At 37.1% G+C, this 14,032-nt stretch overlaps 1 protein-coding gene across 6 annotated transcripts in view; it reads left to right on the forward strand.

Annotated features, from left to right (window-relative positions):
* ctnnd2b (catenin (cadherin-associated protein), delta 2b) overlaps positions 1 to 14,032 on the forward strand; it is a 91,527-nt gene that overhangs the window by 37,944 nt on the left and 39,551 nt on the right. For 5 of the 6 annotated variants that reach the window (XM_084412550.1, XM_084412549.1, XM_084412551.1 and 2 more), the window contains 5 exons: positions 5,722 to 5,756; positions 7,078 to 7,194; positions 11,269 to 11,435; positions 12,415 to 12,955; positions 13,140 to 13,283. In XM_084412550.1, the coding sequence (XP_084268676.1) occupies positions 5,722 to 5,756; positions 7,078 to 7,194; positions 11,269 to 11,435; positions 12,415 to 12,955; positions 13,140 to 13,283 (1,004 nt within the window). The remainder of the gene's footprint in view (positions 1 to 5,721; positions 5,757 to 7,077; positions 7,195 to 11,268; positions 11,436 to 12,414; positions 12,956 to 13,139; positions 13,284 to 14,032) is intronic. The other variant, XM_084412554.1, reaches the window with a different exon arrangement.

Below are 14,032 nucleotides of genomic sequence, written 5' to 3' on the forward strand. Positions count from 1 at the left end.
GCGTGTTAGTGAGATGACAAGGAGGGAAGAGTGATACATGATCACTGGACTAAAAATAACATTACCTTCCAAAGAATCCTAATGCTAGGAATGTGGTTATTTATTTTCAACAATGTGAATGTCTCAGTTGAACATTATTTATTTGAATTCAGTACATTTCACTGTGGATTCTTTGGTAAATCGGTCGCAATTCTGACTGAGTTCTGGAGTCTCGCCAAAATTCTCTGTATAATCAACGAATCTCTTATTTACATTGTGTTTGCACTGTTAGTAATGATGAAAGCGTTCGTTAGTGTGCAGAAATCGAGTTAGAGATACATTTCGAGACGAGATCACTGCAACCTTTCATGCCATGATCTAAATATAGTGCTATAGATCTGAATATAATGCAATAATCAACACTTTTCAAGATTGGTTAACCTTGACTGCTGTAATAGTAAAAATGTGAACGTTTTCGAGAGAGTTCCACATGTAGTACTAGCCATTTCATATGCAAAGATGTTAGCCAATCACAGCAGTGGGCGTTTACACTGAAGTCTCACAGAAGACACGCCCCTTAAAACAGAGCGTTCAGATCAGAGGGCTGAAATCAAGGTAGGAAAAATGACCATCAAATTATGGTCAAATTATGACCATTTTTATGTAAAAATCATACCAACATTATAAGTGCACCCCAGGAAACATTATAAAACAATACAACAATGCAGTTCATGACCCCTTTAAATAAATCGGCCTAGCATAGCGCAGATCTCAACCACTGAGCTCCCTACATGTGACATCATTCACACTGTCAGCCTAATGAGCCACCACATCCTCAGATGCAGTCGAAATAACATTCCGTCCTTTCAGAAAGCACAATTACAATAGGAAATGTGTGATTGATCCTGTAATTGCTCAGGCTAACTGCTGTTGTCCTTGCTACTGCACACTGGGATCTGTTTTTTTCAAGTCCAAATCAGTCTGGAAACTCCTTTTGAAACATTTAAAGTAGAAATGCAGTGACTTTACCTGAATTTACCATAGTTACTGAATAGTACCCATAGTGTAACTGTGGTATTTGTAGTAACTTATTCAAAACCATGGACTGCATAATACTGATTTGGATTGCTTAGTACTAATGACACAAAATACAATTATTGTTCTTTTGAACTTTCAATTAATGAAAGCATTCTGAAAAAAAGTGTATTTTTTCCACAAAAATATTAACTGTTTTCAACATTTATAATAATAAGTAATGTTATTTGAGCACCAAATGAGTATATTTGAATGATTTCCAAAGGATAATTTGACACTGAAGACTGGAGTAATGATGCTGAAAATTCACCTTCGCAATCAATAAATTAACAAATAAATTTGAAAAAAATATTTTGAATTCTAGTATTATTTCACAATATTAATGTTTTCTTTTAATTACAATGGTATTCCATATACATAAGTACTACATTTTTGTAAACAAGTTACCACAGTGAGTGTTGCTATATTAAAACTACTACTAAATTTTCATGAGTCAGTTTCCAGACGAGAGCCATTTTGTGGCAGCCAGGGCAGCAGAGGTGTCTGGGGACTCGTGTTTATGTTACTGTGATCTGTAGTGAAAGTATTTTACCTTCATGTCATTCATAGTAATACACTGTAAAATAGTGTTCACCATCACAAAGCAGCTGTACAGCATCTGTGCAGCACCATCCATTGCTTTCATATCCTCTGAAACAATTCTGCTGTGAGAAAGACGGCCATGATTCAGCACTTCAAGAGGGGCTCTCTCATTACGGGATGCTCTCTCGCACTGGGATTGAAATGTATTCCTCTCTAAGGACTGTGTTACATCTCTCTTGATTTGTAGCGTATATCACTCCATGAAGAGTCCAAAAGCCCACACAGCATTGTTTCTGTTTTCCTCATGTTTTTGCTAAACTGACTTTTTAAGGACTGTAGGAGTGCTTCTTTTGGCAAAATGACATGAATTTCAGGCCGTTCCTCACAGAAAGATATCGTATGGCTTTAGAAGACTTGGAAAATTGTACTTTTATGATACTTTTATAGTCATTTTGAAGCTTAACACTGACAGCTCACATTCTCGTTCATTATAAAGAAAGGAGTGAGCAGGATATTCTTAAATTCACAGTTTGCGTTCTATGGAAGAAATAAAGTCTGAATTTACAATTTACAGATTTCTTTTATTTTTAGGTGGACTAATCTTGGAGCCCTAATGACTAAATTGATTAAATAGATTCAATCTGTTTAGCTGAAATGTTTCATGATAAATTACTCTCCATGTTATATATCTCACATACAGTACCAGGACTAACAAGCACTATTTTAGTCAGACTCATGTAGAGTTTAATAATGGGTGGCCTGGCTCTTACAGATGAGTGCCTCTGCTCCGCACTCATTAATACAATCACGTGAAGCCCTTTCACATGCTTTGTCTGACAGCATGGCCTGTGCACCACACTGAAGACATGGGAAAGTAGTTAGCCCCACCCCCTCGATCAAACTCTTGTGAAAATCACCAGTTTGTTTCATGCGTGTAATCTTACTTTTCAATTTCAAGACTATTTGGGGTGATATAAGCTGTGTTTACTTTACATTTAAATTCCTTCCTCTCTATATAATATATATATTTAGCTTAAAATAGCAAGCAATCTCTCTTTCTTGATGGCTTGCGTCTATCTTTCTGTCTGTCAGTTGGGAGGCACTCATTGACCCCCAGCGGTTTAGGGACAGCCTTTTTCTCTCCCTCCCTCTTTCACTCTTTTCACATACGTTAGCAGTGAACAAAAGCCGCTCTCAGCTTTGTTCCAGCTTTTCATAACACACTTTCACTCTTTCACACCACAATCTCAACTTTCTTTCTCCTATCATGACAAACCAAAGCAAACAGGCTGTAACAAACACACACACTGTAAACACACACACACACACACACACACACACACACACACACACACACAAACATTTTGTATTACTGCAGTATAGGGCAGCTAGGTTTTGTTCCACAGCACAAATGAAAAAAAAAAATAAAGTTTTCATCTTTTGTATAAGATTGCTTTTACCATAATATATACTGTATATACTGTAACAGTTTAGATTAGGGAACACTATTCACTATTATCTAGTTGTTTATTAGCATGCATAATACTAGCATATTGTTTGTTTATGAGTACTTATATACATATGAAGCACATATTATACTTATAAAGGACATATTGATGCCTTATTCTGCATAACCATATTCTACATCCCTTTACCCTACCCAATACCTAAACATAGCCACTACAACAACGACCTTATAACTATCAATAATCCTCAATTTGGAGTTTATTGAGGAAAAACTCCTAGTAGTGAACATGTGTTCCCTAATCTAAAGTGTGTGTGTGTGTGTGTGTGTGTGTGTGTATATTTAGTGCTGTCAAATGAATAAAAAAATCACTAATTAATAATCACACATATTTTTCTGTAATTAATCGCACCTAACATTAAAATGTGTTATATATTTTATATTGTAATACACAATTTCTCACTGAATCTCCAAATTAATATAGAAACAATATAAACATGGTACAGTATATTTTAATGCCATCTTTTTACCAAGTTCTATGTATGAATGGATGCTGCATTCATTGCGTTATATATTTTAACATTATTTTAAATGTTGTATTTAATGCAGTTAATGATTTACCTAATGTGATATTATAATACACACACACACACTGTCAAGTTAATCAATTTAGCATTAGTTTGCAGTTCACGTCGCTTTGTTTGTTGTTTACAAACCAAGAAGATATTTCTATCTTCTGAATAATTGTAAAACAGACAAAGAACAATAGAGATCCAACACAAAGTTTTAATAATAATACTCCAAATAACTGCCATCAGGCTGAGCAACACACACTAAACGCAAACGTTACCGGACACTGAATGAAGAAAAGGTATGACTTAAATAGGAACTCAAACAAGGCACTCAATGACACACAGCTGATACAAACAAACTTATAATGACAGAAACCATGACAACCAAGGAGTGGCGGGAACAAAGGGAGCCAGAAACTTAGTGAATGCAAACTAAAAGTCCATGATTACTAAACAAACTGAACATAATGGTGACAGTAGACAATTAGCTAGAATGGAGGCAAAGAACACTAAATCAGAGTGCTAATTGTAACGGTCGAAAATCACATTGCTCCAAGTGTTTCAGCTAATATGTTGAGTCAATATGGAAATGGAGCACATAAAGAACAGTGATTAACTACTGACCACACAATGACCCACAGCTGTGATTGCCTCATCTGTCATGTCATTATTCTCAAGGTAATTATCTTGGGAGAGAAAAATATCTTCATCCCAAAAGGCTTTAATGATCCCCACGAAGACAGACTCATTCTGTGCCATCAATGTGATGTTATCTAGCCAGATGTCTTCGAGAGTGATATCACAATTGTCAGTCTTATAGCATACTGGAAATTGAACGACAATTTCCAGCCAATGGGAACAATTAGTTGTTTTTTTATTAATTTATTTTATGTTGTAGGCACTCATAATCATATCTCACAACTGAATCAGTGTTCATCTACCTTAGAGGACTTATTTATTTCATTTCGCTTGTACTGTAATTACCTGACATATTTAGCCAGTAATTGTCTTTTATAGGGAGCTATTTAGGATGAAAACAGTTAATGCTTGTTTGAAAGCAGGTCAACACACTCATTAAAACGGGGGTTCGGCAAAAATGCCTTGTGGCTCATTTCTGTTACTCACTCTCAGGGAGCCTGTCTCTGTCTATAGCATTGTTCGTGGAAGAAACGGTGATGAATGGGTTTTAGGAGAACAACGCCGTGGCCCTATTAACATGGCGTTTTGTTTTCTTCTGCGATCAGTCACCCCCCGCACAAACACAGACTGCCTCACAAAATGAATCCTTACACACTCGCCGGAAGAAAATCAATAGAGTGATTTAGCAGCTGCTGTAAGGATCCAAGGACAATGGGTGAGCGTTTAGCCTACTGATAGCGTTACGGGTAAAGCAGACCACTATATACCGTGTGGTGACAAACCCGGACATTGATTAGGGGTATGTGACTCGACGTTCATCCTCAAGCCTTTATTTCCACCCAATCCATAATCATCATAGCTTCTGTTTGTGTGTTCTACAACTGAGATGATACTTCATTGATCGAGTTATGTGATTCTGAAAGTGTGCAAACAGATTTATGTACTTGATGGGAAAACAGCTATACAAGTAGTTTATGGAAGCCAAAGTATTTATTTAGTAAAACCACATAGCCAGGAGTATTTTGGGGTCGGTAAATTTTTTCTTCTTTATGTAATAAAAATACAGTAAAAACAGTAATATTGCGAAATATTATTACAACGTTTTCTGTTACTGATTCCAAAGTTATGGCAGATGTCTATTTCACTTATATCCCTTAATAACAGGTGCATAAAATCACGCATACAGTCGTACAATCTCCTTAGACAAACATTTACTGTAAAATTGGGCCCTTCCAGTGTGACATGATCCTGTGCAGAAAGCAAGTTCCATGAAGGAATTGTTCACTGAGTCTGAACCATTGAACACAGTTGGGATAAAATGCAAACTAGGCCCCATCATGCCTGACCTTACTGATGCTCTTGTGTCTGCTTTACCATAACAAATATTATCATCACTTCAGTGTTTGTGTTGATGATGCATCTAAATCTATTCTATCCTTAATCCTACAGTTCTGCAGATGAGAAGTTTCGCTGGAACAACCAAGGTAACTGAACTGTTATCTTGCTAAAATGAGAATTTTCTTGCTCTTCAGCCCATTGTGTTGAAATCAATGATTTGAAACCTTACAAGAAGGTGAATGTTGTATAAGAGGACCTTCTGAAATGCGTTTTGACAGTTGTCATAATCTAGCTGCCCACGTGGTAAACCGTGCATGTCAGAGTGAAACATGTTGACTTTTGACTGTATTGATTGTGCTACAGCAAAACGTTAGCCCAAGATGACAACCTCTGCCTTCCAGAACATAAAACATAGTGGAGAGGCTGAGATTGAAGAGCAGGAGCAGTGCAGCACATAAATGATTCATGAGCTTGCGGTCACGCCACACTCTTTAAAATACTGGGTTCTTGATGAAGAATCAAAACAAAACCAGATTAAGCATCTCATTTCCATGCAGGCTAGTTCAAATAGAAAAAGATTTAGTCGATTCCTCAGTTGGTTTTGTACTGTAAATTTGTATGGTTTTAGTTCATGCCAGTTTTGGCCCTAAAAATAGGACTATCACAACTACTGTACATTATAAAAATGTTGTGATATCATTTTATTCAGTATAATTTAAGGCCAATTCACACCAAACCGACAGACGCCGACCAACGGCAACAGACACTTTGTCGGATCAGTATGTTACCCCTGTCGGCGTCTGTTGGCATTGGATGGCGCTTGTTTTCATGTTCAATCAGTGTTTGTCGTGTCGTGGAATGTCTGAGAAGTGACATACTGTAATCTGGTGATTGTGTACATTGGTCACCGTCTGTCAGTACAGTGTGAATTGGCCTTAATACGTCAGATGGGGTGTGTTTTTTTAACATAATACGTATTGTCACAATGCTTCAGATACATATAGAGATCAAATACAAGACTCAAGTGGTGTCTTTTTGTCATATTTCTTTCAAATGTATTTTTTAATCCAGTTTTTATTTAAATGTTCACAGGCTACCCTATATGGTTTTTGGTCATAAACCTTCATTCTGTGAATACAAATATTTTCACTGCATTTTTTAAATGTCTCATTCAGATGTACAGATTTCAAAACCTAAATAAAACGTCGATTTGAATATGTAAACTGCACATTTGCATAATGCACATTTTTAAATTATAGGTGAATGTTTTTTTTAAAGCATTTTATTTCAGCTTAACCTAACTGCAATTAACACTGTAAAACATTTTGTCCTTGCTGGGTAACTACCAGACTATTGAAACACTCATTATTGTAGGGAGGGAGCTGCTTTATTTTTTGCCTTAGGTAATTCTATTAGTTTTATCAAACGCCTGCTAGATGAAGTTACCTCTCATGTCTTTGTTCACAGACGGACAGAAGGATATAGAGGAGGAGCTCACCACAGGTCTGGAACTTGTAGATTCCTGCATCCGATCTCTTCAAGAGTCTGGTATTCTGGATGCACAGGAATTCACTACAGGCGAAAGTAAGGAGCACTTTTAAATGCTGGAAGTTTAACACAATTAAGAAATTACTGAGACTGAACTATGTTAATGACTCCTAAATGTTCTGATCCTGCAGAGTTGTGATCTTAAGATGAAATGATTGATAATTGACATTCTCTGAGGGCTCTCAGTCAGAAATGCATGTGTAACAGCCCATAATATGAGCTTGCAGGTGTTGCTCTGTAGAGTGTATTCACATGAGCTTGCTATATTCTCCAGCTTTGTGAAATTCATCAGTTAACCTCCCAATCTCCCTTATTATGCATGCTAGTAGCTTAATGCATGAATTACGGGTGATTTCTCAACAGAGTTTTTAAGGAAACAAGTATATTCACCCTGCTGAGAATATCAGACTTCATCTGAACTGATTAAATATGATATTTTTCAAAGGCTCAGTTTCTCAGTGTTTAAAGGAGGTTGAGATATAGTGTAAAAAAGGTGTCCATAGACTCTAAAAAATGCTGGGTTGTGTCAAATATGGACAAACCCTGACGTTTGGTTAAATTTTTTAATTATATTTTTAGCCCAACGTTTGGTTTGTCAATGTGGTGACATCTTAACATTAAATATTATTTAAAATGCCAGATTTAGAATCAATATATAATGTTATACATACAAAAATAAATTCTGATGGGGTTAGATCAGGTAGAAATACACTACCTTTCAAAACTTGGGGTCTTTATGTTTTTTTAAAGGAATTTAGTCTCTTATGCTCACCAAAGCATATCCATGTTCATGTACTTTGAATCAGTCAGTATGCTAGTGTACTTCTAAAAGTTAAAAAGTGCACTATACTTATATTTATCTTGGTTTCTGATCATGGCTCCAATATCTACAGCTGGTTTTAATCTAGTTTTAATTATTACAGATACACTGCACATAATTTTCACTAGCCATTGGTGTCAATAACTGACTAATCTGATTAATCATTATTTCTCCAAATATGCGCACCATTAGACTAATAGCCCTGGCGGGTGCTGCATGTATTTGAACACAAATAAACCGGAGAAGACATGAATTAATGCTTTATGAGTGGTGATGATTTCTATTCAAAATAACGAACGTTACAGATTAATTATTTTGCACTCATGGCATAAATTAAGAAATGAATGTCACTGCAAACCAGTTTAATCATAAACAGTGGTCAAATATTGAAGCTGGAGTCTTAAACCTTTCTAATGATGCTCAGTTTGTCCAGATCAAGTAAGAGTGTGATGTTTTAACGAATAATGAATGTTGAACAACAATAATCTGGGGCCGTCTGTGATCTTTGCCGCGTAATACAACTTTCAGTAATGTTTGACATAGCTTTAAGTAAGCAGACTAAACTACAGGAAACTTCAACCAAAGTATCGTAGAACATGAAATATTGAGCAAACTGCTAAATAAATCAGTGTACATGGACCCTTAATGGTTTTTAATGAGCCATCTTACAAGACAGTGTATTCTGTATTTATTTACTTGCTTGTAGTGGTTTCACTCTCTCTAGCTGTGAGTTATAAATAGAATTCAGCTGAAATATTTATCAGCTCTGATCTAAAATGCAGGTCATATAGTGTGCAGATAAAACCCCACACCCAAAAAGATAAGTGACCAGCCACCTGGACACAGATCTTCCACCGCACTACCACTCTGTATGGCAGCAAATGGCATCTTAAGATGTCTGAGACGCTTGGGTTGAGACTGCATTTATGAAACTTTCAGCTCTTACTGTAAATGTGCCTCTTTTGAATCTGATAGTGGCTAAAGTGGTTATAGTAAACTCCAGCCATTTTCAATAACCGCAGTCAGCCAGTTTCTGATATTACTGGGTCATTTGAAATGACCCATCTCAAATGACCCAGTTATGATCTTCAATGGTTGTGAAGTCGCACTGTCACATAGTCTAGATGTGTTTGTGTCTCCATTTATGGGAAATCTTTTCATAGACCACAGGCCTTTATTGGTTTTATTTTAATCTTAATACTTGTGGCCTGTTTTTGTTTGAAACAGCATCACAGATGAAAATATAGCATGTGAATATCGCTAAAATAAGTTGTTTTATAATTTTGATTCATCTTACAGCATGTTGTGGCATGTAGATGTTTCATAAACAGAGATTAATGCTTCTGTCAGGCCATTTCAACTTGGCATCTCTTTAAAAGATGCAACATCTTTTGGTGCTGTCAGACATCCTCAGAAGAGGAGAAACATGCCCTGACAGTGCAGCAATAAGCTTCGGTTAACACGACACAAAACCACACACCATCATGATCGACTTTGCAGGCTGTCGGAGATTAAACAGCTTTTAAATTCATGTCTGTGCACACAGGTGATATGTGCTGCTATTTGGCAGTGATTGCCAAACGGGTACAAACCACAAGGGTACAGGAATTTGGATTGTGCTTTGTGCTTTGTGCTTTAAAATAGGGCTGAAACTAACAATAATTTTGATTATTGATTTACTAATCGATTATTCAAGTTTTTAATAATGTGCACTATTTTCAGAAGTTTGGGGTTATTAAGATTTTTTGTTTTTTAAAAGTTGTATTTTATGCTCACCAGTAAAAACAGTAGCATTATTAGCTGGTTTTAGTTTATTTTTATTTTTATTTTAACATATTTGAAATCAAAGCTGAATTTTCAGCTCAATTATTAGTCTTCAGTGTCACATGATCCTTCAGAATTCATTCTAAAATGCTGATTTGCTGCTTAAGAAACATTTCGAAGTATTACCAATGCTGAAAACAGCATATTTTTCTTTCAAGATTTTTTTTTTGTAACATTATTAGTCTTTACTGTCACTTTTGATCAGTTTAATCGATCCATGGAGAAGAAAAGTATTAATTTCTTAAAAATATAAATCTTACCTCACACTTTTAAACAGTAGTGTATACAGTATATGAATATAAAATATGAATATATGTACTGTACACTATACTATTATGTAGGATTTTAAGTGAATATGGTCAAAAGCTACATTTAACTTCCAACTACAAATATTTTATTTACATTTTTTATTTGCTTGTGAATGAGACTTTTAGCAAAGTGAAAATACTCATATGCTTAGCCTCTTATAATGTTTGCAGTTTTTCTTGTTTCACTTACACTTTCATCTTATTAAATGTCTCAGCCAATCAAACTAAATACATGTATAAAGCAAGTTTCTACAGCTTCTCAAACTACTTCAGTTGGTGAGTTAAACATCAGTTGGTTTTTCCCCAACAGTATATTTTTTTGTTTCAAAGTGAATCATGTTTGTAGTGTCCAGTTTAAAAATGTATTACAATTCTGAATGATGAGTTCATAGGAACACCTTTCTTAGAGTGCCTGTGCCTTATTAATGTGGCTGTGGGTGACATACTGTAGACTAAACAGGTCTGGGAATCACTGCTATTTGGTACAGTGTCTGCACAGGAGGGCCGAGTAAAGAGAAGGGACTGCGATTTGTGTTCATGCTGACCCCATTTTCCTGAATGTGTGCTCATTGAGTGTCTTCCAGCAGTGATTAATTATGCATGCCTTTTCTGTCCATCTACTCACTGTGAGGCTTGAAATAATGAGCAGTATAAAAGAAAGTAAAACAGAGAAGAGAAAATACTGGGGATGGAGGCTGGAAGACAATGAAAGAATATGAGATGAAATGGTAAAGCAATTAACCAATTTTACGAAGGTAAAATGAGGTGAGGGGAATTAAATGGACAGAGAAGAGAGGGTAACAAGATTTGCATCTCCTGAAGGAAATACCTGAGCTCGCAAGGCTGCAAAAGAAATAACGTTTTATGCATGTTTAGATTTTAGGCTTTGAATCTATGTAAATGTAATGCTGATTCATGCCGATTAGACATTGTCATGGCAATCATCATGTATCTTGTTTTCTGTTGGCTGCACACAAGAATCAACAGTCACTGCAAAGGAAGTTAAACATGGTTAAATATATGCAAAGATGACAAAACCACAGACAATTCAGTATGCAAATAAAGAAGACCAACTGCAATTCTTCATCTCTGTTGGATATAAAAAAGTGATTGTCAAACTAATAGTATTTCTCTTTCTCCCAAATTTCCTCTTCACAGGACCAGGCATCCTCTCTCAGAGTGCTTTGCAGCTCAATAATCAAGAGGGCACCTTTCCCTATCCAGTCAGTTACCATAGCAACCAGACCCTGGCCCTCGGCGACCTGTCGGCCTCCCAGCCCCCGCGCAGTGGTCAGGTGGGAGGAGCCTTACATAGCTATAATCAGGTGGGGATTCATCTCTTTTTAAAAACTCTGATTTTGACACTTTTGTCTTAAACTTTGCCACCTGTTTTTACGAGAAGACCCTCTGGGGGAATTCACTAAGAATTGCGTCTGCTAATAGTGCCGTTTTTGTGCATGTGCTACCTTCATTTATTTAGTGCCTGATCAGTGTTCATTTTCACACCTTTTGTTCAGTCATGGCCTTTGTCTTTTGATGAAAACATCCTTAAAATTTTGTTAAAATTTCGTTATGTCATATTCATTCATTTTAGTCATTTTATTTATAAAAATAACACTGCATTTTAAATTTTTTGTTAAAAGTTGATGCACTTTAAAATTTACAGAGCCCCATATATGACGTGTGGAAAAAAATAGAAATTGTGGCTTAAAATTAAGAACTCATTCCAACGACTTTATTTCTGGTAACGTTTTATTAATTAGTTTACTTATTTTAGTTAAAACGTGGCCTTGTACAAATTCGGACAATCACAAATTAGTACCACAATTTCTCTAAATTGAGGGAACAAATTAATATGTAGATTTGTTTCCCATGTTTTTTTTGTCCCATGTGCAGGGCTCCATAAACTTTTAACAAAAACATGAAAAAACATTGTCAGTGTGGTGTTATTTTTCTTCATATTTTCGTCAGTAGTATAATTTAATTAAAAATTGTTCACCGTGATGCACTTTTTTCATTTTCGGAAACAAACATTTTTGTTAGTAATTTCATTGACAAGATTAACAGTGCAGTGAATTCAGATGAATTCAAAAGAATGACACTGACTTAATTGAAATACTCATTTGCATTTATACTAGACTGCGAGGTGTCTTTCTACTGAATTACCACACGCTAAAAAGTGGCGCAAGCATTTAGCGAATTCACCCCTTTTTCCCTTTGAAAATGTCATGTCGGTCACCATCACTTAGCTCATAGCTCCTAGATGAGTGAAATTCTAGCTCTTTACATGTCACTTACCTCCAGGTGACGTCTAATCGTGTTGCCCAGCTGGCTGCCAGAGAGACAGCCGCCCGGGCCCATTCTCGAGACTCCTTTGCCCAGAGTCATGGCAGTGCATTCCACATGCCTGACGATCCGCCAACAGCCCCTGTAAACTATTCCTGCTCCACTCTACCAGCCCAGCGAGTGAGCTCTCCCTTTTCCATGCAGGCTTTGGGCTCCCCCTCCAAACTGCAGAGGCTGGGCTCAGCCTCCGACATGCCCAGCTACGCCACTCTGGCGCGGGTGTCGTCGCCCAAGCAGTCCCCGAGCCGGCTAGCCAAGTCCTACAGCACCAGCTCTCCCATCAACATGGCGGTGGGAGGAGGGTCGTCCTCTTCACCGCTGCACATGGTCGGACCGGGCAATGGCTCCAGCTCGTCTCCGCTACACCAGCTCAGCGCTGCAGTAGGAAGCTACGCCACTCTGTCCCCCACCAAGAGAATGATGCACACCACCGATCAGTACAAAATCTCTCATGATCTGTACGCCAACGCCACACTCCAGAGACCTGGCAGTCTGGCAGGTCAGTGCTCTTTGCCGGATACAGCCTTTCTGTTTAGTAGTAGCACTACCAAAAACACATAAGCACTGGTTATTTTCACTCTTAGCGGGTGTTTGATATCATCAGACAGGGGGATAAGAATTTGACACTATTGTACATTTATAGCATCTTTGTGCTTGAGAATCTGCCTTTGTCCATGATGTAGGTTCTAGGGGTTCGTACAGCAGTCAGCACAGTCACCTGGGCTCAGAGCTCAGACCCCTGCAGTCTCCTGAGCACCACATCGACCCCATTTATGAGGACAGAGTCTATCAGAAAGCCCCCCTGAGAAACTTCAATCAAGGCCAGGGTAAGATGGCAGACATCAGGTTCTCTAACAATTTAAAGTCAACAACAAAATCTTTTCATCTAGAACATTATGGCTCTTGTACAGACTGTGCATTTATGAAATAAGAGGCTTGTTTCAGCTTTATTTTTGTTCAGAATAGAAGTGTTTTCCCTTGTGCCCAATTAATAGCTGTGAGCAACCATACATCATCACTTTAGCAGTATCAGATAGTAACAAGTTTTGCTTTAAAGGTTTTAAAGTAAATATACTTGTGTTCACATTTTGTTTTACCAGTTGAGCTGAATGTAATATATCATTACAACTATAAACTATAAAAGCACAGACGTTCCTACACTTTTATTACACTTTTGCAGGCTAAATGGGTTTCTACTTGTTCAGCCATAACAAGCAGGTATGCAAGGAAAGGGAGCAGTTCAGTCAAAAATAATTGACTCGTTTACTCACCCTCATGTTGTTTCAAACCTGCATGACTTTCTTTCTTCTGTGGAACATAAAGGAAACTATTTTTTAAAAAGTCCGTTTTTTTGTGCAAAGATAGTCAGTGGGGTCCATGTTTGTTTTTGACCCCAACGCTTTTCAAAATATCTGCTGAAAGAAAGTTATACAGGTTAAGCATGACATGAGGGCGAGTAAATGGTAGCATTAAAAATTTTGGGTGAACTATACCTTGAACCAGAGGTCTTCAATCCTGCTCCTGGAGGGCCACTGTCCTGCAAAGTTTAGTTCCAACCCTAATCAAACACACCTGA

Source organism: Rutilus rutilus, assembly GCF_951802725.1.
Source record: "Rutilus rutilus genome assembly, chromosome: 6".
NCBI lineage: Eukaryota > Metazoa > Chordata > Actinopteri > Cypriniformes > Leuciscidae > Rutilus > Rutilus rutilus.